The following is a 23,328-nucleotide window of genomic DNA, read 5'->3' as shown; positions in this document are numbered from 1 at the left end:
GTATTCTTTTTCTTCTTCACAAAATGACTAATATTACCGCATCTGAGTCAATTAGTTGTGAAACTCTTCTTTGTCTTGTATTATACTGCCCCTTGGTGGTAAGAGGGCTGGAACGGAATAATGTTATTTCCATTCATTCATTGATTCATCAACCATCTTAGAAGATGTCCCCGTCGCCGCAGCAGACTCAGGGCGGCTCAGTGTCGTCTCCACATCCCTCCCAGCCCAGCCAGGAGGAGTCCAGCCCATGTTCGGAGATGTCCAGCTACGAGGAGCCGCCTTCGCCTCTGTCGGCGGCCAGCTCGGGACCCCCGGCGCCCCCAGCCCCACCCCAGGCCCCAGTTCCAGTCCCAGTCCAGCGGCAGCCGAGCAGGGCGTCATCAGAGCAGGAGGCCCTCGCTGGCAGAGACGCCTCGGCCGCTTTGTGTCAGCCTTTCATACCCAACGACCCTACCAAGTGGAATGTGGAGGAAGTGTACGAGTTCATCTGTTCGTTACCAGGTCAGGAACAATGATGTGATGATGTGCAATATCTCCTTTCAGCAACATGGGACACTAGCTACACTTGAGATCTAATTTGAAAGTAGTTCCAAATAGATCATATTCCCACTGTTCAAGAGGTGTTACCTTTGTGAAACACCTTGGAAGTACACATTTTTAAACTCACAAATCCGTCATAGGACATCCACCTCACAGTTCTGAGGTTGATGGTTTGAATACAGGCTCCGGCCTTCCTGTGTGGAGTCTGGGTTTTCTCCGAGTACTCTGGTTTCTTCTCACATTCCCAAAACATGCATATTTAGGTTCATTGATGACTTTCCATTAACGAGTGGTTGTTTGTCTATACATGCCATGTGACTGGCTGGCGACCGCTGCAGCGTGTACTCTGCTTCTTACGTGAAGTCAGCTGGCCAGCCTAATCAGCATAAGTGGGATAGAAATGATTGGAAGGATATTTTTTAATTTGAGTGTTCTTTTACTTTTTTTTAATATGTTTTGTATATAAATGTGTATTATCTGTAGAGCAATTACATTTTTTATGTTGGTGATTACATTTTTTTAGCACGTGCTGCACACATTTTAATCTCAGAAGGGAAAGGGCCTCGTTTATATATTTTTATTTAAAAAAAGAAACTGAACAAATTTTAATATCCAAAGGAAAATACAATTTAAATGATTAAATGTTTTTGTTTAAAAAATAAATTCACTGTACAGTGTTTCTGCAAAGGCAAATCACATTCAATTAAATGACCTTTACAAAATTACTTGATTAATTACATAGCATTTCTGAATTGCTTTTTTTTGTGTTTCTGTACAAAAACAAATGTATTTGTAATATTACTTAACACTTTGAACTTCTGATTTTGCTCTAAAAAGGACCACTTAAACCAGGGGGCCGTACTGGTCCGCAGGCCACTCTGGACCAAACAAAAAATATAAAAAGAAAATATATGTAAGTAAGTTCCTTTTCGACCAAACAAAACTGATGAAATTTTGTTAGAATAGTTATAAAATTTTAAAAAAAGGTGGAAGTGTATAAATTCAAGTATTATTTCCTTGTGTAAACAAACTTAGTGAGTTGTATTTAAATGAATATTAATCCGTTTTTTACGACTATGCCAATTTTGTAATCGTGGAGTGTAATAATCGTAAATGTAATTGAATTTTGATTATTTGAGCAGCCCTAACGTAAAGTACTTCCGGTTTATTTACTATCCGAGGCTGAAAAAAATTTTATTTCGAAAAATGACGGTATTCTCTCCATTACATCCATCTATGACTGACTCGTAATACATGTCAAGTTGTCTCCGTCGAGTAATGCTAATATTAAATGCACAAGATAGTAAAATAAACAGACTTATTTGGAACGTGTCTTTGCAATGGGGAAAAGGCCCAGTGAGAATTCAACACAAGAGCCTATGCCCAAGAAAAAAAAGCCACCACCACACACACACACACACACGCACACATAAACACACACTGTTCTGATAGAACTCCTGTATTGGCTCTTGTTAGATTATGAAGGTCTCCTTAAAGAAATGTTGTCCTATTTGCTCTTTGAGTGTATTTTGGCAGTGGTATATTGCGAGACAAATCATTTTTTGTCATCCACACAGGTTGTCAGGAGATCGCCGACGAGTTCCGCTCCCAAGAGATCGATGGCCAAGCTTTGCTCCTGTTAAAGGAGGATCACCTGATGAGCACCATGAACATCAAACTGGGACCGGCGCTCAAGATCTTTGCACGCATCAACATGCTCAAAGACTCGTAGCGACGGATGTGTGCGTGTCTGGGACTGCGCTATGACCTCACCATCTCATCCTCACGGACTCCTGCACTTGAGGGCGGCGTCACCAGCTGACTGAAGAACACTTTTGGCTGTCATACGGAGAACCGACTGAGATTAGAAGTGTCTTTAAGTGTTAAGCAAGAGAAAGTGTCTCTTGTGGATTCAGATGTAAAAGTTCATCCCCATCAATTGGAATATTACAGAAAAGTTCATTATGAGTAGTTCAAGAAGCGAAAGTCATTAAACAAAGTAAAATAAATTTCGGAAGGCCAATTCCAATTTAATTTCTGTATTTCAAATCATTTTGATTGTTATACTTGAGATAGCAAATTTGGGTTTTTTAGCTATAATCATCAAAATTGCAAAAACAAAAAATCATGAAATATCTCACTCTGTAGTGAAACTAACATCACTTTGGCTTTTTGATTTGAACTACTGACCTACAAAAACTTGTCCACAATGTTCTAATTTATTGCAATGCGCCTGGAAATGTTAGTGACAAATAACAATGAAGGGCTGAGAGAGTCAAATTAACACTGCCACAAAGTGTTTTTTTTTATTTTACATTTTTTAAATAAACTTTTAAAAGACATGCTTTTGTAGTTTTGTCAGTGTAGGAAATGGCAAAACAAGCAGTTTTGAGTCTGTGAACAGAAGATTGTATTAATGATCAGCCGCAATGTTGCTGCCAAGCGTTCCTGCACAGTTATGCCCTTTTGTTTGACTAACATGGCACTTATTGTCTTTTTTGTGTTGCCTTCACCTTAAACATGAACTGTGGAGTTGTATTTTGTGTAAATGGCAGCCAGACATACTGAAACTGTGCAGTTAACTTAACCATGTTATTTGAATACAGAAATGATGTTAAATATTTTTGGAAATATGCAAATGTATTAAAAAAACACACACATTGGAGTTTTTCCCATTTGTTTTTGTAAATTATATCATCTGTGTGTGTGTTTAGTGGCCATGGAGGACTGTTCTTGGCCATGTTTTTGTTCAATGCTTGTTTAACGCCACCGTTTGGTACGCAGCTTTTTGCAGCCATAAATGATTCACCTTCAGTTTGGTCCTATTTAATTACCGTGATGTATTAATAACGTCCTCGTTTCTTAGCAGGAGAAGGTCTTATTTGAGTGAAAGTACTGTAGTTCCGAATGTACAGTACTGGATGGGCATTGTTGCAGAAAGAATCCTCTTGATAACTGAAGGGGGCGCTGTTGTCTCGGGTGGACTGATTTGTGGCAAGGAAGTTAAGGTAAGACTCGTCACCGTATGTGATTTCCAAACGATTAATACAAACACTTATGTAGATAAAATGGTGGCGTCACCATGACCTTGATGCAGTGAGCACTTCAAAGTCAGACCCAAACAGTTTCGTGTTATTGGTTGACTGTTCCCCCCAAAGTAATATAAAAATGAATGACAGCATTTTAGCATTCTTGTCTGTCATTCAAATGTAAATAAGTGTTAGCCAGGCATCCTTCCATCCATTCAGTTTCTCACTTATCCTTACTAGCTGTCAAATAAAACTAAAAGAAACATTACCCGCAAAAAGTATTTAACTTGTTTTACTTAGTTTGAACCACTGCTCCACTAGCCATATTTTTCATATATTGGTATAGTTAGTATAAAAGACAAATTGCGCGTGCTCTTAGTTTCTCCTCACTAAATTGACAAGATATCAGATCAGGGCTCAATATTGGCCGATGCTCAAACTCAGGTGACTCGGCAAGGGTGAAAAGAAAAAAAAGTGATCAGGATATCCCTACTAGAGAGGGTGACATCGGAATGGATTTTTACTCCCATCCTATCCATCCATCCATCCATCCATTATCTGTACCGCTTCTCCTCACAAGGGTTGCGGGGCGTGCTGGAGCCTATCCCAGCTGTCTTTGGGCAGTAGGCGGGGGACACCCTGAACTGGTTGCCAGCCAATCGCAGGGCACACAGAGACAAACATCCGCACTCACAATCACACCTAGGGGCAATTTAGAGTATCCAATCAACTTACCATGCATGTTTTTGGAATGTGGGAGGAAACCGGAGTGCCCGGAGAAAACCCACGCAGGCACGGGGAGAACATGCAAACTCCACACAGGGAGGCCGGAGCCGGGATCGAACCCACGACCTGCGAACTGTGAGGCGGCTAACCAGTCGACCACCGTGCCGCCCACTCCCATCCCACACCCACAGAAAAAAAAATATCACGTCCCAATCGGGGTTAAAACGATTCCCACTCCCATACCGCCCCCGTTTTGGAGGTCAACTAGACAAAAAATGGCTGTGCATCTGTCTGTTGTTGAAACTAGTTTTTTTTTTTTTTTTTTATTAATGTGGGTTTTCCCTCCAGTATTCGTGTTTTTCACCTTTCAATGTAGTTGGGCCAAAACCACCAATCAGGTGTGTCAAATACGGTTCCAGAAAGGAAAACCCCTGCCACAGTCTGGCTTCAGCCACAGGGTGCTTCTACTCAAACGGAGAGTAAACAAGCTCTTGAGTAGACCTCTGGCTAAAGCCAGACTGTGGCACTTTTTTTTTTTTTTTTACTTTCTAGACCTGGAATTGACACCCTACCGTCAATTTAAAAAAATTCTGAAGTAGTATAAAATATTTTGTATCAAAATAATATTTTATATTTTAAAATATTTTTATGAATCGATTTTATTTCATTTTTAGATAACCAACATTTTATTCTGGTAATAAAATTTAAGCATAGCACAGCAGTACATTATTTTCCTCTTTAGAAACATTAGTGAGAATTTAGATAAATCTCTATAAATTTTGGTCTATAAGACGAATTGACGTCAGAAGCACAGTAGCAATTTTGACGGCTAAAACAACAATTGAGTAAGCTTGGTTCATTAAAAAGTGATCAGTAGGAACGGCTATTGTCTCGGGCTGTCAGCGTATAAATGTGCGTTTCATTTACATAATCCGGCATCACAAAATTTCAGGACACTGTTTTATCGGTGCTGTCGGAAACAACAGTTTGTGACTGCAACAAACGACCCCCAAACGCAGTCTGGAAAACGAGTCAAGTCAGCCGTTACGCGGCGACATGCTGCTGGGACAACTTCAAAATAAAAGCATACCAAGGCATTGATGTCCATTTATTTGGTAACTAAGGTTTATTTTGAAGTTGGCCTTCTTACCGCGTTGGTGGCGTATTACTAGCATGTATAGCATGAACAAATGTTGCTGCAGCCAGCTTGACTTCTTCCTTCCTGATAGTGCACATGTGAATAAGCTGGTACTTGGCAGAAAAATGCAAATAACAACTACTACTCGAATTACTTGAGGACACGATTCAGCCCAAACCTGGCACGTCACATGACTAAATCCAGAAAACAAGGGAGCCATGACGTTTGCGATTCGAGCCAGTGGGCGCTTTGACGTCCAATTCAGTCAAAGGCAAGGGGCGGTGCTGCATATAGCCTCCCTGGATGACTGAAAACAGGTGGATTATTCTGATTATTCTACAAATGCGTTATCATTCAGAAGACCGTGTTTAGACTGGTGGCAACCCATTGAACTTCACTTCCACTTTAATGGCTCAACAAACATGCAATTTTGGGGGTTTTAGAGATGTAAGGTTTCGGCCTGACGGCAGCGCTTGATGTTTTACCTTGGGGCAATACAGTGTACTAGTGGTTTGAATCTCTGCCTCACAATTCTGCAGTATTTTCCCTGCTACTTGCCTGGCCTCTTGCCAAATGCCAGCTGGGATCGGCTCCAGCTCAACCCGCGACCGGATGAGTGTATTCAACTTGACTCCTTCTTTAGGGAAACTTTCATCTGAGACCATTCCAAATCAACAGAATTCTTGCGTCAACATCATTTCGACATAAATGGACAGAAACAATGCAGACATCAGACTTGTGGGATGCTATTCTCATTGTATCATTTAATATCATATATAATATTGAATATAATATTGCTTTTTGAGATGTCGGAAACAGTATCACATTTTCTTTGACAAACACAATCTCTGGCCACAAACATGGGCAAAACTTTGATTGCTGGTACAGTTTTTTCCTTCAATGTGTAGGTTTCTTGACATTTTCTTTACGTCTCTGATAGACCTGGATCAATTGACATGCTCGTCTATAAAGCGCCCCAAAACCATCGGCGTACCCTACATAACAAGTGGAGGCACACAGGCCAGGAAGTAGACGTGACCTTTCTTGCTGACCTTTTTGTCAAGACGGGAGCGGTGCTCAAAGTCCTATTTCGCCAGCCATGTCGGACAGGTTTACCTTTCGTCTGCGTGTATAGGTAGCGTGAGCGGGAGGAGGGCGCTGCGGCAGGCGGACGCAGCGAGATCTAAATGTCAAGAGTGGATTTGCTCCATCTACCTCTTCCCCGCTTTACCTCGCACGGGCCCGCCCGCTCGCTCGCCAACTCACAGCTTGGTGTCCGGGAACTTGAACGCTGGTGCAAGCTACACAAGGAGAACACCAAATGTTAACAGACCCAAAACGACCATGCGCTGTGTGTCACCTGCGTCACGCCCGCGCAACATGCTTCATATAGCTGCTGCTGCTTGTTGCTGGAGTCAGACCCAACTATGCTGTATGTACCTTAGAAATTGAATTTGTCGCAAAACTTATGAACATACATTGACAAACATAATGACCATCATAAAACTGTGGCCCGCGTGTTGATGTTTAGATGATTTTTCGGGGGGCTGGCTTGGTTAAAACAGGGCCAAGTGACGCACCAAGCCTGTTAGCTTACATGCTAGCTGGTGGTTAACGCTACTCGCCATGCCGTGGAAAGCCCGCAGCGACCCACTGGGATATATTCCAGCCACCTGAGGCTTTTTAGTAGATACATTTTCACAGCTCAAATTTGTAGAGATGTTTTGGCATTCACTGCCCATTGAGCGGGCATGCCCACAGCATTTGAGAACGCAGACAAGACAGTGCATCTTTCTTTTTTTGTCTCTTTTTTTCAAATAATGCAAGGTTAACTTGATCAGAAATGATATATTTAGTATAAACAATGTATTTTTGTTCATCTGCAGCAGGGGTGCCCATGTACGGTCCCCGAGAGCCCCTATCCAGTCTGTTTTATATCTCTCTCCTATGACACACCTGATTCAAACGATCAGCTCATCAGCAATCGTTGCAGAAGCCTGATAACGATCATGATCAGTTGAATCAGGTGTATTGGAGGAGGGACACATCTAAAACAGGCTGGATAGGGGCTCTTGAGATCCCTGATCTACAGTATCTATGCGAGTGCCATATGGTGACAGGCACAATAATGAAATGCTCTTCCACTAGATGGCAGAAGGTACAATTAACCTTTATATCCACCTTTTGCTCTTAAGGATAATCGCCTAGTATGGATTTCTCACAATGTGCGTGTGTGAATACATTGAGACATCATTATTTCATTATGCTTTTTGTGTTAGATGTTGTACTGTGAGATTTTTAAATGTAAAATATGTGTGTTAGCTCAATATATGTTGGGAAAGACTAGATTACACTTCAGGACAAAGTGTATTAAAGAATTTTGGTCAAACTCTACCGTCCAAGTGTTGGGATGAGGTTTGAAGGTTCCACTTGTTGAGGCATAATTTAAGTTCTGGACTGCTGCCAACAGAGGGTGAAATTATATTCAGGTCTGTCAAAATGAAAAGTAAAACATTTGTCGTGATTAATTTTTAACTTCTAAATAATGCATTACAGTTGAGGTGTGTTGGGTTTTAGTCCAGGAATCAGCATTTGCTTCAGTTACGTCAGACCCAACTGTAGTGCTGCCTAAACAGGCTACCATCGGAACAAATTAAATTAGGAACCATTTATAGCAATTTTTTAAATGTTTATTTATTCTGGTATCTTTCAGTTGTGACGTCACAAAAACCAAAAAGTCAACGAAAAAGCAAAACTGTGAGTTAATACCTTAGATGCTCACTGAGCTGAGGTTTCACATCGAGGTATCACTTGTTACGCACAACAATTTTGGTCAATCTACTTGCATCCACTCTAGAGGCATCATTTCAATATTGGACAGCCACCAGCAGAGTGCACAGTTGATTCAGGCCCAACTAGTTTGCTGTCTTAACGGGCTAACATAGATAGTCTTAACGGGCTAACATAGATCTCAGAGCCCAAAGTCAAACAGAAGAGAAGATTTGTAAAAGACCATTTTGAAGAACAACAAAACATTTGCAATTCCAAACCCAACCTTAAGACCTAGATACACCAATCCGACGTCGGTAAGCGTCTGATTGATGTAGCGTACACCGTCATAACATCGGACCCCGACAGGAAGCGTCTGGTGGGCGTTTCGGTCTGTTGAATCGGCGTCATGAGTCCGGATATTTAGTCACTCTGATTGGCTGTTCGTTAGTGAATCAGCGCACGGGGCAAAACAGGAAGTGACAAATACGGATAAACAGTGAGCACGCCTTTGCTGCCTTTAATCTTTTTACGAATACAAGCGCGATGGTTGACAATGTATTTCACGATACTGTAAGAGCGCAAGGGTTTGCTTCGCGTGGGAGTTCATCGTGAGTGAAAAATATAGCTGAATGCACTGTTTACGTTTGTATAATCTGCCCCCCTGCCAAAAGCTTTCCGGTAGCCTTTTTATAACCACGAGGGATAGTGACTACCGCCGCCAATGGTATGGAGGAGTATTACATCCTCCGCATGCACCGAAGGTACATTAATGGTCAACGTCGCTGTCTGTCGTTGCGGTGTATTTTTCCAGCGATACGTGCCGACAGCCGGCCCGACGCCACGGGGGGTAAGCGTAGGTCACAGTTGGCCACCGTCGGATTGGTCTATCTAGGTCTATAGTCCAGCCTAAACCAGCATAGGAACCAAATTGAATTAAAAACTATTCATAACTTTTTCTGTGGTGACACCAAAACAGCAAAAGAAAACTAGTTAATCCGTGGGGACGTGGATGGTATCGATTGCACTTCTGCACTTTCGCCTTCGAATCTACCTCACCTGCGCGTTGCGTTTTTACTCTTTTTAATTTTTGGAGACTATTTTTATCTTATTTTTTATTTATTTAAATTTTTGTTAATCTCTGGGTCGCTTGATCTCGCGGACTAGCATACAGCTAGCGTGAGACGGAAACGGGCTAGCTTGGGGCTAGCTTGGAGCTAGTGTATTAAAATGCCTTCAGACGACAGCGACGAACACAATGGCCTGCTGGAGAAGGCAAATAAGACAATCTCTGACCTAAGAAGGGATATTCGTCGTCTCTCAGAGGAGCTCCATGAGAAGGAATCGGTCATCTCTTGCTTCGCGACCCGTTTCCCCGAACTCTCCGCGGTGGTCATGAGAAGGCGCGCTCGTGAAATCCTGTCGGCGACAATGACGGCTGAGGCGGCTGGCCTCTCGGACACGGCGAAGTGGGATCCAATTGCCTGCCCGGGGCCATCCTGCTCGACACCGTTGCAGAGTGACACCTGGGTCAAGGTGGTGTCCCGCGGCCGGAGGGCCGGGGAGCAACCCCACCGCCCCCAACTGGTCCTGGGGAATCGGTTCGCCGCCCTGGCGAGTGAGTCTCCTGTTCCCATCACTGCACTACAGCAGTCGGAGACACCGACTGCTGCGTCCGACGCTGGGGCTGTGCTCCCAGGGGCTCCCTCGGATTCCCCGCCACCCACGGCGACGACCTCGGCCGGGAACCCCATGTTGGGCGGGTCCGCCGGTGACACGGCCGTCCACTCACGCGTCGGGCTGCTCCGGGACGCGGTGTCCCGGTACAAGGGTGGTCGTCAGCACCAGCATCATCGGCGACACTCATCGGTGTCATCCACCGTCTTCACTCGGCCTCGGCGGAGCCATCCTGGACAGTGGGGTCGTGAATCTTCCGCCGGTGGTGAGTCCCTTGGCGTTCCCTCCTCACGTCACCCACCGACCACCGTTATAATTGGCGACAGCACCATTAGACGTACTCACTATCCCGGCTGCGTCACCCGCTGTTTTCCCGGAGCGAAAGTCATGGACATAGTTAACATCCTGCCGGGTGTTCTTGACTCTCTGCCATCATCCATTACCCGGCTCATCGTTCACGTTGGGACAAACGAGACAATACGCCGACAGTCTGAGCAGACGAAGAGAGACTTTCACGCCCTCTTTGCCTTGTTAAGAACCTGCGATCTCTCGGTCTGGGTGAGTGGCATTTTGCCGGCATTGTCTCGCGGAGCCGAGCGCTTCAGCCGCCTTTTAAGCTTGAACACGTGGCTCCTACGCACTTGTGGCCACCTTGACTTTGCTTTTATTGACAACTTTAACCTATTCTGGAATCGCCCGTCTTTTTACCAGCCGGATGGTGTTCATCCGAACTCTCTTGGTAGCAAGATTTTAGCCGCTAACATCCACCATGTCGTAACCAATTCCACTCCCAGCTGACTCTTGTTTACCAATCATACTTCTTCTTCTACTCATAAACGCTGCAATGACAATGTCACTACCATCACTTACAGGCCAATACCAGCTGCTCACAGTACCACCACCCTCACTAGCTCCCCCTGCAGGCCCTCATTATCATTACCACTATCGGACAATTTTCCCATTGAAACCATCACCGGCAGACGCTTCCCTTGCACACACAAACAACGTGGTTTTAACAGTGGTAATCTAGTATATGTTAATACTGCTCATTCGTACCACCATGAGCGCACGTCCAGCACAATAATTAATCTGGCCGTGCTGAACGTGCGCTCCCTTTTAAACAAAACTTTTATCATAAACGACCTGATTTTAGACAATAATTTACATGGTATACTTTTGTCTGAGACATGGCTTGGTACAGATGCTCCAGTTGCTCTCAACGAGGCTTGCCCACCGAATTTTAACTTTTTATTTTCTACAAGGGATGGCAAAAGAGGAGGCGGGACTGCATCAATTTTTATTAATACTCTTTTATCAAAGGAGATCATTTTTAGCAGCTATTTATCGTTTGAACACCATGCCTTTGTTTTTAGCAGTCCCCCTATTCTCTGCATTACCGTCTATAGACCTCCCCATCATTCCACTTCTTTTATTACAGAATTTTCAGAATTCTTATCCATTTTATATTCCAGTTATAACAGAATATTAATAACTGGCGATTTTAATATACACATGGACAACATCTCGGACCCACTATCCAGAGATTTTTCAAACCTTTTAAACTGCTTGGATTTTAAACAGCACGTCTTGCAGCCAACTCACAACAGAGGACACACCCTGGATTTGGTTATAACCTATGGCTTGTCTGCTGGTGTGTCCTCTGTTGTTGACTTGGCAGTGTCAGACCACTACTGTGTCTATTTTAACATCGCCAGTTTTAACCATCTAGCAGTCCCGGTCAGAACAGTGAAGAAACGCTACCTATCTTCTGAGGTGGCAGCAAATTTTATCGAGATCTTAAAAAACACTCCTGCTGACATTTTACCTGCACCCTGTGATCTTATTGTTGACAATTTTAACCTACATCTTAAATCATCATTAGATTCAGTAGCTCCACTTTTAATTAAAACAACAAAAACAAAGACTGTACCCCCGTGGAGAAACAATGCTATCAAAATATCAAAGAGAAAATGCAGGAGTGCAGAGAGGAGGTGGAGAAAAAGTAAACTTACAGTACACTATGAAATTTTATGCGAACAACTGAAATCTTACAATAAAACAGTAAAACTGGCAAGATCTTCCTATTTCTCAAACCTCATTACAGTCAATAAAAACAACCCCAGGGTTCTCTTCTCCACCTTTGAACTTTTAACTAGTTCTGATTTTAATAAGTCCCCACAGAGACCAACAGATGCTCTCTGTGAGGACTTTGCAGACCACTTCAGAAGTAAAATCGATGACATAAGATCCAGTCTTTTAGCCCGTCAAAACACAAGTTTTAATAAACCCGGACAATCATATTTACATGAGGAAACACTGGAAAGTTTTGCCCTGGTTGATGCAAGGACACTTGTTCGAGTTTTCTCCCAGGTAAACCCAACAACCTGCCTTTTGGATCCAATTCCCACATTTCTTTTTAAGACATTTTATGGATTTTTTGAAGAACAAATTTTAAATATAGTCAATTGCTCTCTTCAGACAGGCGTCTTCCCAGCTGCCTTTAAAACGGCGGTGGTGAAGCCCCTTCTGAAGAAGAGCGGTTCTGACCCGAGCGTTTTTAATAACTACAGACCCGTATCCAACTTACCGTTTTTAAGTAAGATTTTAGAAAAACTGGTTTTCATCCAGTTGAATCATTTTTTAAATACAAATAATATTTTGGAGAAATATCAATCTGGTTTTAGGATGAACCACAGTACGGAGACTGCTCTTTTAAGGATCTTAAATGATATTAGGTGCACTGCAGACGTGAGAAAACTCACAGTCTTGGTGCTACTGGATCTAAGCGCTGCTTTTGATACAGTAGATCACCAAATTTTATTAAATAGACTTAAAAATCTAGTGGGCATCTCTGGTACTGTTTTTGACTGGTTTTATTCCTATCTCACAGACCGATATTTCTTTGTAAGTATGGATACTTGTTCCTCTAAAACTCATGAAATTAAATGTGGGGTTCCTCAAGGTTCGATTTTAGGCCCCTTACTTTTTAATCTTTATATGCTTCCCCTCGGGGATGTCATCAGGGGACACGGCATCAGCTTTCACAGCTATGCTGATGACACGCAGCTGTATATTGCCGTGTCTCCTGATGACACAGGACCCATTGATACCCTTTTAAATTGCATTTTAGATATCAAGTCATGGATGGCAGATAATTTCCTACAGCTCAATGAGGACAAGACTGAGGTCTTAGTTATCGGTCCCGAAGGTCAGAGAGAGAAGCTTTTACCAAAACTACACATTTTTAATCCCTCACACTGTGTGAAGAACCTTGGCGTCATTTTTGACTCTGAGCTCAGTTTTATTCCTCATATTAAAAATGTAACCAAGATTGGTTTTTATCACCTTAAGAATATCGCCAGAGTCCGCCCGTTTCTCTCTCAGGCTAACACGGAAGTGCTGATGCACGCCTTTATTTCCTGTCGTTTAGATTACTGTAATGCCCTGCTCTCTGGCCTCCCGAAAAAGAGCATTTCACCACTGCAACTACTGCAGAATTCAGCCGCTCGGGTGCTGACGAGAACCAGAGGGCGGGAGCACATTACGCCAGTTTTGAAATTGCTGCATTGGCTCCCTGTGTGTTTCAGGATCGATTTTAAAGTACTTTTATTAGTTTATAAATGTGTTAATGGTCTTGGGCCATCTTATTTATCTGATTTGCTTTTATCATACCAGCCCTCGCGGATCCTGAGGTCCTCTGGCGCCGGCCTTTTATTTATTCCAAGGGTGAGGACCAAAATGCATGGCGAGGCTGCATTCAGCCATTTTGGTCCTCACCTTTGGAATAGCCTGCCAGAGGATGTCAGGTCTGCAGAGACTGTTGATATTTTTAAGAGGAAGCTCAAGACACACCTTTTTAGTTTGGCTTTCAACAACTTTTAAATAATTTATCTTTTCTTTTGATTGAAGATAATTCTATGTTTTGCTTTGAATGTTTTAAAGCACTTTGAGTTGCATTTTTATGTATGAAAAGTGCTATATAAATAAAATGTGATTGATTGATTGATTGATAATCCATTACCTGCTCATGGGCATAGATTTTGCACAGATGTATCTTGAATTTTAGTCACTCTTACGACTGTTTGTGGTTCCACTGCAGAGGTGTAATGGATTTTAATACCATGGTGCCTTGAGATACCAGCCAAGCAACTTCTGGTTTTCAAAATACAAGCCATCGAACGGATGATTTATGTATTTATTTTTTACTTTGACTGCAGTTTGTTGGATATAATTAGTAAATATTCTTCAAAAACAAGGCTTCAAGCTGTTTATTTCTACTCTCAGCTGAAACTTACTGTCAAAACAAACATAAAACAAATATTATTACACATTGTGTGTTTAAAACAACCACATAGCCTCTTCTACCTTAATGCTAACATGCAATGGGGAAACTCCTTAGCCACAAAGGCTAACAATTAGTATCCATGTAGTGTTGTATTAACCCTTTAAAGGGGAACTTTAGACAAAAATGTCCTTTTGACTAATATGTTGTATTTGCCCACGCTCGTCAAACATGATATTCTGATGAATATTCCATTCGTGAAATAAGAATTAAGCAGATTAATCCACCTATTTTCATCTAGCTCAGGTGTCAGACATGTAATGCTGCACCGCCACCTACTGTAGCCTGTAATTGACATCAGTGACCAAACCCCAAAAAGAGGTGAGCCGTGACTAGTGGGCGAACATAGACATATTGCAAAGAAAGTTTTTGACTTGAGTTCCTCTTTAAGCAACAGATATCTGAAAACAAACGGTGCAGCAACACCGACCGTACAACAACACTTAGACATATATTATTTATCCTCTACTAAGAACGACTAATATTACTGCCGAACTGAGAATTGAAAGAGGAGCTGAATCTCCAGTACCGTCCGTATGTCTCTTATGCTGCCCCCAGGTGGCCAGAATGAGCAGCGCATTGTGCACTGAAGAAGAGTGTGACAAAAAATAATTAGGTCATTAATGTGTGTTTTTACTGCATTCTACATTACTGTATGATATTTTCTCAAAAAATGCATTGCAAAAATGTTGTTTTAGGAGGGTGGGGGGCTGGAATGGAATCTCAAGGCACCACTGTACTTGATAGCCACCAGGGCAGCCCAACTAGTTTGCTGCATAAATGGATTGCCTTCGAAATCTTGATAGTCAATAAAGAGGTGTTTGTTGAATGGAGTGAGCAAAATTAACGTGTCACTAAATGCGCGTCCTTGACTTCGGTACCCTGGGAGCCGTATTTGGGTTCAGGTTAAGCTTGAATACAAAGAGGGTTAGTTCTGAACTTCAGGCCTAAATAAATGTCTTGACTTTACCCGTCCTTGCTTTGCAGCCATACGAGCACGTTGCCATGGTGACACACGAGACGGGAGACTATGCGTGATGCGTCATGACGGCGGGATGAAGATGGACGGACGGTGGGATGGAGGCGACTGACTAACTGGTGATGTTCCAACTGAGGCGATGGACGGATGCAACTGGATGGGAGACGCCTCACACGCACACACACGCACACACACGCGCAGACTGGCCTGACCTGGCACAGGTATCAAAACACACAACAAAACACTGCAATCATGCATCACCAGTGTAAGCTAACAGTCAGAACACGGAGGCCAGAATGCTGTTGTTACTACTGTGCCACACAAACACGCACGGGTCACATGTTTAACAGTCTGCCAACACACACACATAAACACACACACGGACAGTGGCCAAGTGTGGGGAAAAGTGTGTTGATGCCACAACAACATCCTTCAAAACAAACAAAATGAAACACGGTGTGTGCGCGCATCGTGCTTTCAGCATAGCAAATCCATTCATTATCACAACAACACAAAAAAAAAAAAAAAATACAGTATTTGGTTTCCTTTTAAACGCGACGTGACACACAGTTGGCGTGCGAGACATCTAAGCGTGATAATGAGATGCTAAGTTGGGGGAAAACGCATGCTTGGGCCTTCCTCAGTTTTTTTTTTTTTTTTTTTAATCAAATATAATCGGGGCATGTTTGGATTCCATTTACAAAAATTGTCTCAAATGGTGTCACAGCCGGCCTTGGCCTATCAAAAAAGTATCACAAAACGGACGCCCCGGCTGAGATATTCAAAGGGATAGTGCCACGTGTCAACACAGTGTTTGTTTTTGTTTTTTTAGTTTGTTTCGTCTCTCGGTGCTACCGTGATGCTGAGAGGCACAGGGCAGTTACAAGGCCAGAGCAGAGACCCCCAACAACCCCCTCGCTCCCCTCAGTCTCTCAGTCAAGTGTGTTGGAGAAGCAGCGTGCAGTCGTTAGGTGGTGTTCACGGGGGGGGGGGGCCATGACATGACATCGGGCTGCCGGCCTCCTCAAAGTGCAGCAAAGTGTGTTAGTGACCCATCCAGCGTGTTGTTGTTGTTTTTTTTTGTACAAATGCATAGAAAACAAAAACAAAACTGCTCATTGGTTTGGCATCCTTTCCTTCCTCACAGAGTCTCACAGTGGTAGATGCCTGGTAAGACAAGAGAGGCTACACACGGACAAAGAAAAAAAAAAAAAAAGTCCAAAATTGAAAAAGAAAAATCTGTTGTTGTTTTTTGACACAATATACAAATAAGAAATCTCTGGGAGCTATCAAGGGGTTGGAAATGCAAGGAAAAATGAGCTTAGTCCAGGGGGATCTTCGCAGGAAGTTGCTGGGCAAAAAACAAAAAAGGTGGAGGTGCAGGAGGAGGCAGCCCTGAGGGGTGGCTACACCGTCACAGTGAGAAGGCACGGGGCTCGAACTGTGCGTGGATTGCGAACCGGATGCAAGGTGGGAGGGGGCACGGGATGTGGGAGTGGGATTCGGAAGAGAGAGAGGGGAGGCCTCAGAATATGGTGGTCTCGTACTTGGTGCTGACGGGCCGCCTGTTAGTGTCGCGCTGGTCCAAGAGCCAGGAGGTGCTGCCCAGGGAGTGCATGTCGGCATCCATCTCCAGGGGGTCGATCTGCCAGGTGGAGGAGGAGGAGGAGGAGGAGGAGGAGGAGGAAGAGGGTATTGGGAAGGGGAGGGAGGTAGGGAGGAGGGGACGAGAGGGATTGCGTGAGACGGGCGTCAGCGGAGGAGGCTTCCCCCCGCAGCCCGGGGGCTCAATCCACCACATGGATGATCGACGGACTCCGCGGGCCGCCGCCGTGAGCTAAAGCCCCCCGAAACACTAATGCCACAACCCAAGCAGGACATAGACAACAATTGTTGAGCCCAAACAGTACAGTGTTTGAGTGGTTAGCACATCTGCCTCACATTTCCGAGGTTCTGGGTTTGAATCTCTTCTCGGGTCTTGCCGCGCGGGGTTTGCGTGTTGCGTTTGTTTGTAGTTGGGCTTCCTCCCGCATTCCCAAAACATGCATGTTAGGTCGACCGTCCAGTCTGTGTCAGTGTGAGTGGTTGTCCAAATGCGCTCTGGAATTGGCTCACGACCAGTCTAGGGTGTACCCTGCTTCTTCCGTCCAAAGTTCGCTGGGCTAGGCCCCAGCTCATCTGCGACCCTAATGAGGATAAGCGTTATGTGTAAAAGCAGCAGTTTCAAACTTGGGCACTATATCAGACAGTGTTTTTCAATTGCATCAGTAAATTCAAAAGCAGTAACTGGCAAAGGTGAAGCTTTTCCTACACAACAGCACTTGGAAATAGTAGTGCATTCCTTCATCACATATCAGATGGATTACTGTGATGCACTTTACTTGAGAGGCAGCCAGACCTCCCTTAACATCTGCAGTTGGTCCATAATGCTGCCGTACACCTCTTATCTGGAACGCATAACTTCCGTAGCGTTCATTTCAAAATTCTGCTATTTGTTTTGAAGTCTCTTCAGTAAATAGTCTCATCCAGCCTTACCTAACTGAGCTGCTGCATCCTACACAACTGCTCAGTGCTTCAGGTCAACTGACCGGCTGCTCCTGGAGGTAGCAAAGCCTAAGCGCAAGCTCAGAGCTGATTTCTCTGTCCCTTATTCCAAACTATGGAATGACCTCCTGGTCCGATTTAAAACCCATTTCTATGCTTTGGTATTAAACAGCATGAGACTCGTGAGACGTTGCCCTTATTTCTGTGTCTTATTTGTTTTGATTGTTTTTAACTTTGTTAGTTTTATTGTATTGAAATTATGTTCATGTGTTTTATGTTCGGTTTTCTATTTATGTAAAGCACCGCACATGTTTTCAAGGTGCTGAGTTGAGCAATAGAAAATGGATGGAAAGATATTTCCTTCACGGGCAGCATGGTGAAGAGTGGGTGCAACATCTGCCTCACAGTTCTGAGATTCTAGGTTTGTCTTTGGACTTCCTGTGTGAAATGTTCATGTTAACCCCGTGGTTGCGTGGTTTTTCCCTAGATACTCCAGTTTCCACCCACATTCCCAAAACATTGGGTTCGTTATTCATAGGTGTTTTGTCAATATAGAACCTACAATTAGCTGGCAACCAGTCTGGGCTGAGATAGGCTCCAGCTCATCCGTGACCTTAATGACGATAAGCACTACTATAGATAATGGATGGATGAATATGGGCAATCCTCAGAGTATTTGCTAGTGTGTGCAACATACAACCCGTGGGATATATATATGGTCCACCAGAGCATTTGATTCAGCTCGACAAAAACAAATCGTCAGAGGAACTGTTATTTGAAAAAACCTTTAGCTCACAAATTAGTAATTTGCTATGTTTTCATGAATTTAGGGTGGCCATTGATTGACTGAAAATTACGTTTACGTTCAACCTTTTGGGTAGAACGGTGACCTAGTAGAGGTTAAATGCAGAGAACTATCACCACAACAACAGCACTAAAATGAATGGATGGCTAGCTCCTCCTTTAAGTAACGCTGGAGTTTTTTTTTTTTTCTTTTTTTATGGGTAGGGGAATTATTTTGTAGCATAACTCTTTTTTTCCCCACTGGAATCCTGAGGTGACCACAAACCCGACCCACAACTGGATTTATGGCAAAAAACACACATTCACCTTCCGATTCAAATAGAAGAAACCATCCACCAAACACAACCTGGAACACTTTCGTTCAGCTAAACTGCGACACTTGCGCTCACGGCGTCCATGTGGAAAGATGACAGGTGCGACATGGAGATGGAATCTGCGGTGGTGGGAAAGGAAGAAGATGAACGTGGTGGAGGGGGTGCGTGAGCGGGTGTGCGATGGCAGCGGGAGGGTGAGTAGAGGCAAGGAAAGAGAAGGACCTGGACTCCGGGGCTAACGGAGTGCAACGGGAGGAAGGTAGGACGGTGGGTGGTGCACGTGTGACAGTGACAGCAGCGGCATTCGAGCACGGGGGCACCCTGGGGGGCAGCGGCAGCACCAAGAAGACAAGAAGACAAGGACATGTTAAAAGACAGACAGGAGCATTGTGACCTCCTGACATGCTTCCCGAGCTGCGCAAGAGGACTTGGGGATCGGAAAGTTCTAGTCAAGTAGTATTGGGAAAAAGAAATCTCGGCAAGTAGTTTAACCCTTTCATGCACAGTGGTCACTACAGTGGACAGCTATTTAAAAGTTGCTTTCGCCGATATTAATTAATCTACATTTTGAAAAATATTTTAACACTTGCATGCATTGATTATGATTTGATGTAATTATTTAAAATATAAATATATTTTTTAGATTACTAAATATAGTCGAAAAGCAACTTTTAAATAGCTGTCCACTGTAGTGACCACTGTGCATGAAAGGGATAAAGTGGGGTACACATATAGCTGTATGGTGGCAGGTGACTCAACGCACTTCAACAGCAAGCAGGAGTTCGGAAGGTATCATTAGTATATTAATTCAAAACAACCTCAAGCTGATTTTTTTGCCATTCTCAGCTAAAGGTACTGTCAAACTAAAAAGAATAATAATTACACATTCTATCTGCGACCCTTGCGAGCGGTTTGGATAATACCTGGTTTCCTGTCACTTATAGAATAGTTTTTAAAACTCTACTGATTGTTTATAAATCCCAGAGCGGTTTAGGCCCAGAATACATCTATGATATGTTCAAAGAATATAAACCCAGCAGGCCCCTCAGATCCAAGGACTCAGGTCAGCTAGTCCATACCAGAGTCCAGACTAAACATGGGGAGGCAGCATTTAGCTGTTATGCTGCAAAAAAATGGAACAAGCTGCCAGGGCAGATTACAATTTTAACAAATATAGACACTTTTAAATCCAGGTTAAAAACATTTATGTTCTCATGCGCCTATACATGAAATCTGCACTGTTTTTTTATTTCATTTTTTTACTGCTTTTAATCATTTTAATCAAATTATTCTACATGATTTTGATTTTTGTAATTTTCAATGTTTTAATTCTCTTTCAGTAATGCTTTTGATGTTTTATGTTCTTTCTTGTGCCTGAAATGTGCTATACAAATAAACTTGCCTTGCCTAATAGATGGATGGATGGATATTTGAAACAATCACATAGCCTCTGCTAGCATAAAATGGGAAACACCATTGGTACAAGGGCTAATAGTTAGCATCGATGTGGCCATTTTGTTTCCCTTTAAGCGACGGACATCTGAACACAAACGGTGCAGCAGGTCACACTTGCAGACAATTTAACAATAGTCAAAGGCATATATTCTTCATCCTTTGCAAAGAAAGACTAATATTACTTACTGCACTGAGAAGCCGAGAGAGGAGCTCAGTCTACACTACAGTATATCCACATGTCTTTCTTATACTGCCCCCAGGTGGCCAAGGCACGCACACCAAAGAGCAGCACAATGTGTGGGATAAAGTGTGATTAAATACTTTTAAATTCTCCTTAACTCCATTTCCATCATTGCTTAATGTTTTTATAATGTGTAATATCAGAGCTGGCCCTTCCGCCTTTGTGACGGACCGGTCCGTCTATCCGCCTACGACGGACGCTCATTTTGTAGGCAATAAACGATAGACGAGAAACTTGAAAAAATTAACGGACTAAGCATAGTCGGAAACCCATTTTTTCCATCTATGTCATCGTCTATCGTCTATTTTCGCAGTGAGGCTTCAATGGCCACGGTGCGGTTTTCCATTTCCTTTTGGACGCGGCCGAGGTCCTCAAAAGTCCTACAAGGACCTAATGGGAGACGCATTGAGCCGCGGTGAGGCTTCCATGTTATGGTGAGTCTTTCGATTCAAATATTGCTCAGCAGGGGGCATTGCCCCAGCTCTGTGTAATATTATAGAGGGATGTAATTTTCATTAAAAACATGTTAGAGATTTTTTTTGTTTTTTTGAGGGTGGTCTGGAACAAATTCATGTCATTTCCATTCATTTCAACGGGGAAAGAAGAAGCGAGGAAAACTACCGGTATTAGCTCTGTTAACTTTTTGGGAGGTGGCAAGCTTTTCCTTGTCATTTATATTGTGGTTATTGATTCGTGAGACCCATAGTACAAAAACTGAGCTCAACCAGTTTCTCCTCTATTTGTGTCCGGCAACAGCATGAGCTTCGTAATTGGCTCTCATTCCCTTTGAGGTCACGATCATGGGAACTGTTGCCCGGCAACTCTTGTGTTGACCACACACACGCACAAAAAGGATTTGCCATCTGGGATATTGAAGAGGTTTAACATTTACGGTTACGAATCACTATAGATAATCTTTTAGCGACTTCCGATAACATGACTTTGATCACAATGAAGGGAAACTGTCATGATGTCTGTACCCTGCTTTACTTCTCACGGCTTTTCTAATGGAGTGCTTTGCAAACACGAGGCCTTTTGTCCCTTTACGATCACCGTATATTATCTTGGTGTCCCGTCATGCAGAACTGAGCAAGCGCAAATAAGAAATGCACCTGTAACATGTGACCCACCTCATGTTTGCCCACTTCATTTTAAAGGAGACACATTATGTGTTTTCTTTGCTTTTTAATTTAAATCAATTCCAAATGTGTCTAAATAATTTTAGACTGCTCAGAAATCAGCCTTTTTTTTTTAGACTGCTCCCGACATTCCCCTCTACTGCTGGGCGGAGCTAATGAGTTACAACGAGGCAAGCGACCACTCATTGGTGAAGCGACAGCCCACGGTGAGAAGGAAAAAGATAGCATCCATTAAAAACTGTAAAAGCATGGACTGGATTTTCACTCATGGAGGCAGCACTTCATCACCAAGCCGCCGGATTTCACTAGTCAATTAGTGTGTGCATCCTTGTATGTGGTGCAAAAAACATACACTGCATGTTATTATGCAAGTACTTGTATTCATATCTAAAAAAGCAAATGCGAATAACGCTAGCCACTGTAAAGTTAGTAAAACCATGGATTGGATTTTCACTCATGGAGGTCGCACTTCACCTAACTGCCAAATTATATTTGTCAATTAGTGTGTGAATCCGTACACAAACGTGAAGTATGTGCGCTAATGCATTAATCTGAGCATTTCACAACAGTGCAGCTCTGCTTACCTTTTGGTTTGTTGCGTATAGTTACAATTAAGATCGCTTTGTTACATTGTCAGAACTAGGCAGCTTACGAAAGGTTTGCTTCTTTGTGCAATTTCACACTTGATGGGTTAGCAGGCAATCTAGATCCCCAACCATTTGTTTACACGCCATTACAAAGTCTATTTTCCATAATATGTCCCCTTTAGAACAATAAAAATGAGCCGGTGGAGTGGCAATGCTTGGCAGGCCAACTTGGCTGAAAATTGCGATGTGTCAACAGCGTGGGCAACAACTTGAGCAAACTCAATTGTGACGCATGAGGATGAATCTGACAAAGTCAATCTTTCGTATAGCAGCCGTTAGGTAAATATAATATAAGATACTGAGGAACAAAAAATCTTGTTACTCACTTTATGAATGGGTGGTAGCTCAGTTAATTTGTTAGCAATAATCCCTTGTGACCTCCTTTGTTCCTTTGAATTAAAATAGTTCCTCTACTCTCACTTTGTTGGTGGGGCGCGACTTACTGCTGATCTCCTCATGCTGCTCCAAGCCTGCGACACGGGCCGGCTGCTCTTAGTCTCGACGACCTCGGAGCCCAGGGACGAATGAGGGATGAAGTTTCTCTGCCTAGACTGCACGGTCATCTGGTAGGCCACCTCGAAGGCCTGGCCCAGAGTTAGGATGATCTCGTACGTCTGCGTCTGTGTGGAGAGATTGTGTATCGGTTATATACTGCCTCGAACATGAAGGTTGAAGTTGCTTTGATCCAGTGTTGTTTTTGGCAGGCATTTTAGATTTAGTCTTAGTCTTTTGGGAAAAAATGTTTATTAGTTTTAGTCACATGATAATTTTAGTCAATGAAAACTCAAAAAGGTTTTAGTCTAGTTTTAGTCGACAAATACTCAAAAAGGTTTTAATGCAGTTTTAGTCGACAAATACTCAAAAAGATTTTAGTCTAGTTTTAGTCAATTTTAGTTAAAAATAAACATACAAGGTTTACACCCAATAGCAAAGACTTCCAGATCTACCAAGGATTATACATTACACACAGATAAAGTGTGCCGG

General features: G+C 43.1%; 3 protein-coding genes across 18 annotated transcripts in view; 2 read left to right on the top strand and 1 right to left on the bottom strand.

Annotated features, from left to right (window-relative positions):
- phc2b (polyhomeotic homolog 2b (Drosophila)) overlaps positions 1-3,354 on the top strand; it is a 41,664-nt gene extending 38,310 nt beyond the window's left edge. For all 5 annotated transcript variants that reach the window (XM_086039545.1, XM_086039547.1, XM_086039544.1 and 2 more), the window contains 2 exons: positions 162-501; positions 2,118-3,354. In XM_086039545.1, coding sequence (XP_085895671.1) covers positions 162-501; positions 2,118-2,272 — 495 coding nt within the window. In that variant the 3' untranslated portion in view covers positions 2,273-3,354. The remainder of the gene's footprint in view (positions 1-161; positions 502-2,117) is intronic.
- A 2,823-nt stretch (positions 3,355-6,177) lies between these two features.
- Positions 6,178-23,328, bottom strand: part of anks1ab (ankyrin repeat and sterile alpha motif domain containing 1Ab) — a 53,450-nt gene continuing 36,299 nt past the window's right edge. For 2 of the 12 annotated variants that reach the window (XM_086040154.1, XM_086040162.1), the window contains 4 exons: positions 22,788-22,964; positions 19,085-19,183; positions 16,748-16,845; positions 6,178-6,734 (listed from right to left, as the gene is read on the bottom strand). In XM_086040154.1, coding sequence (XP_085896280.1) covers positions 6,617-6,734; positions 16,748-16,845; positions 19,085-19,183; positions 22,788-22,964 — 492 coding nt within the window. In that variant the 3' untranslated portion in view covers positions 6,178-6,616. Of the gene's footprint in view, positions 6,735-14,132; positions 19,184-22,787; positions 22,965-23,328 lie in introns of those variants that run through there. The other 10 variants (XM_086040160.1, XM_086040163.1, XR_015088086.1 and 7 more) reach the window with 9 other exon arrangements.
- Positions 8,677-16,176, top strand: LOC147141763 (uncharacterized). The gene is made up of 2 exons (XM_086040164.1): positions 8,677-10,144; positions 15,209-16,176. Exons 1-2 carry the CDS (start codon positions 9,433-9,435, stop codon positions 15,310-15,312), a joined length of 816 nt encoding a protein of 271 aa, XP_085896290.1. The 5' UTR covers positions 8,677-9,432; the 3' UTR covers positions 15,313-16,176.

The sequence above is a fragment of the Filicampus tigris genome, chromosome 9, assembly GCF_054856515.1.
Source record: "Filicampus tigris isolate MCC_2025a chromosome 9, RoL_Ftig_1.0, whole genome shotgun sequence".
NCBI classification, from domain to species: Eukaryota; Metazoa; Chordata; class Actinopteri; order Syngnathiformes; family Syngnathidae; genus Filicampus; species Filicampus tigris.
Note: the sequence above shows the minus strand (reverse complement) of the source record. Positions and strands in the feature narration are given on the sequence as shown.

Coding starts and splice junctions, on each gene's coding strand:
- LOC147141763 (XM_086040164.1), top strand. CDS start 9,433: ATGCCTTCAGACGACAGCGACGAACACAATGGCCTGCTGGAGAAGGCA. Junction 10,145..15,208: donor TCGTGAATCTTCCGCCGGTG/GTGAGTCCCTTG, acceptor CTTGCTTTGCAG/CCATACGAGCACGTTGCCAT.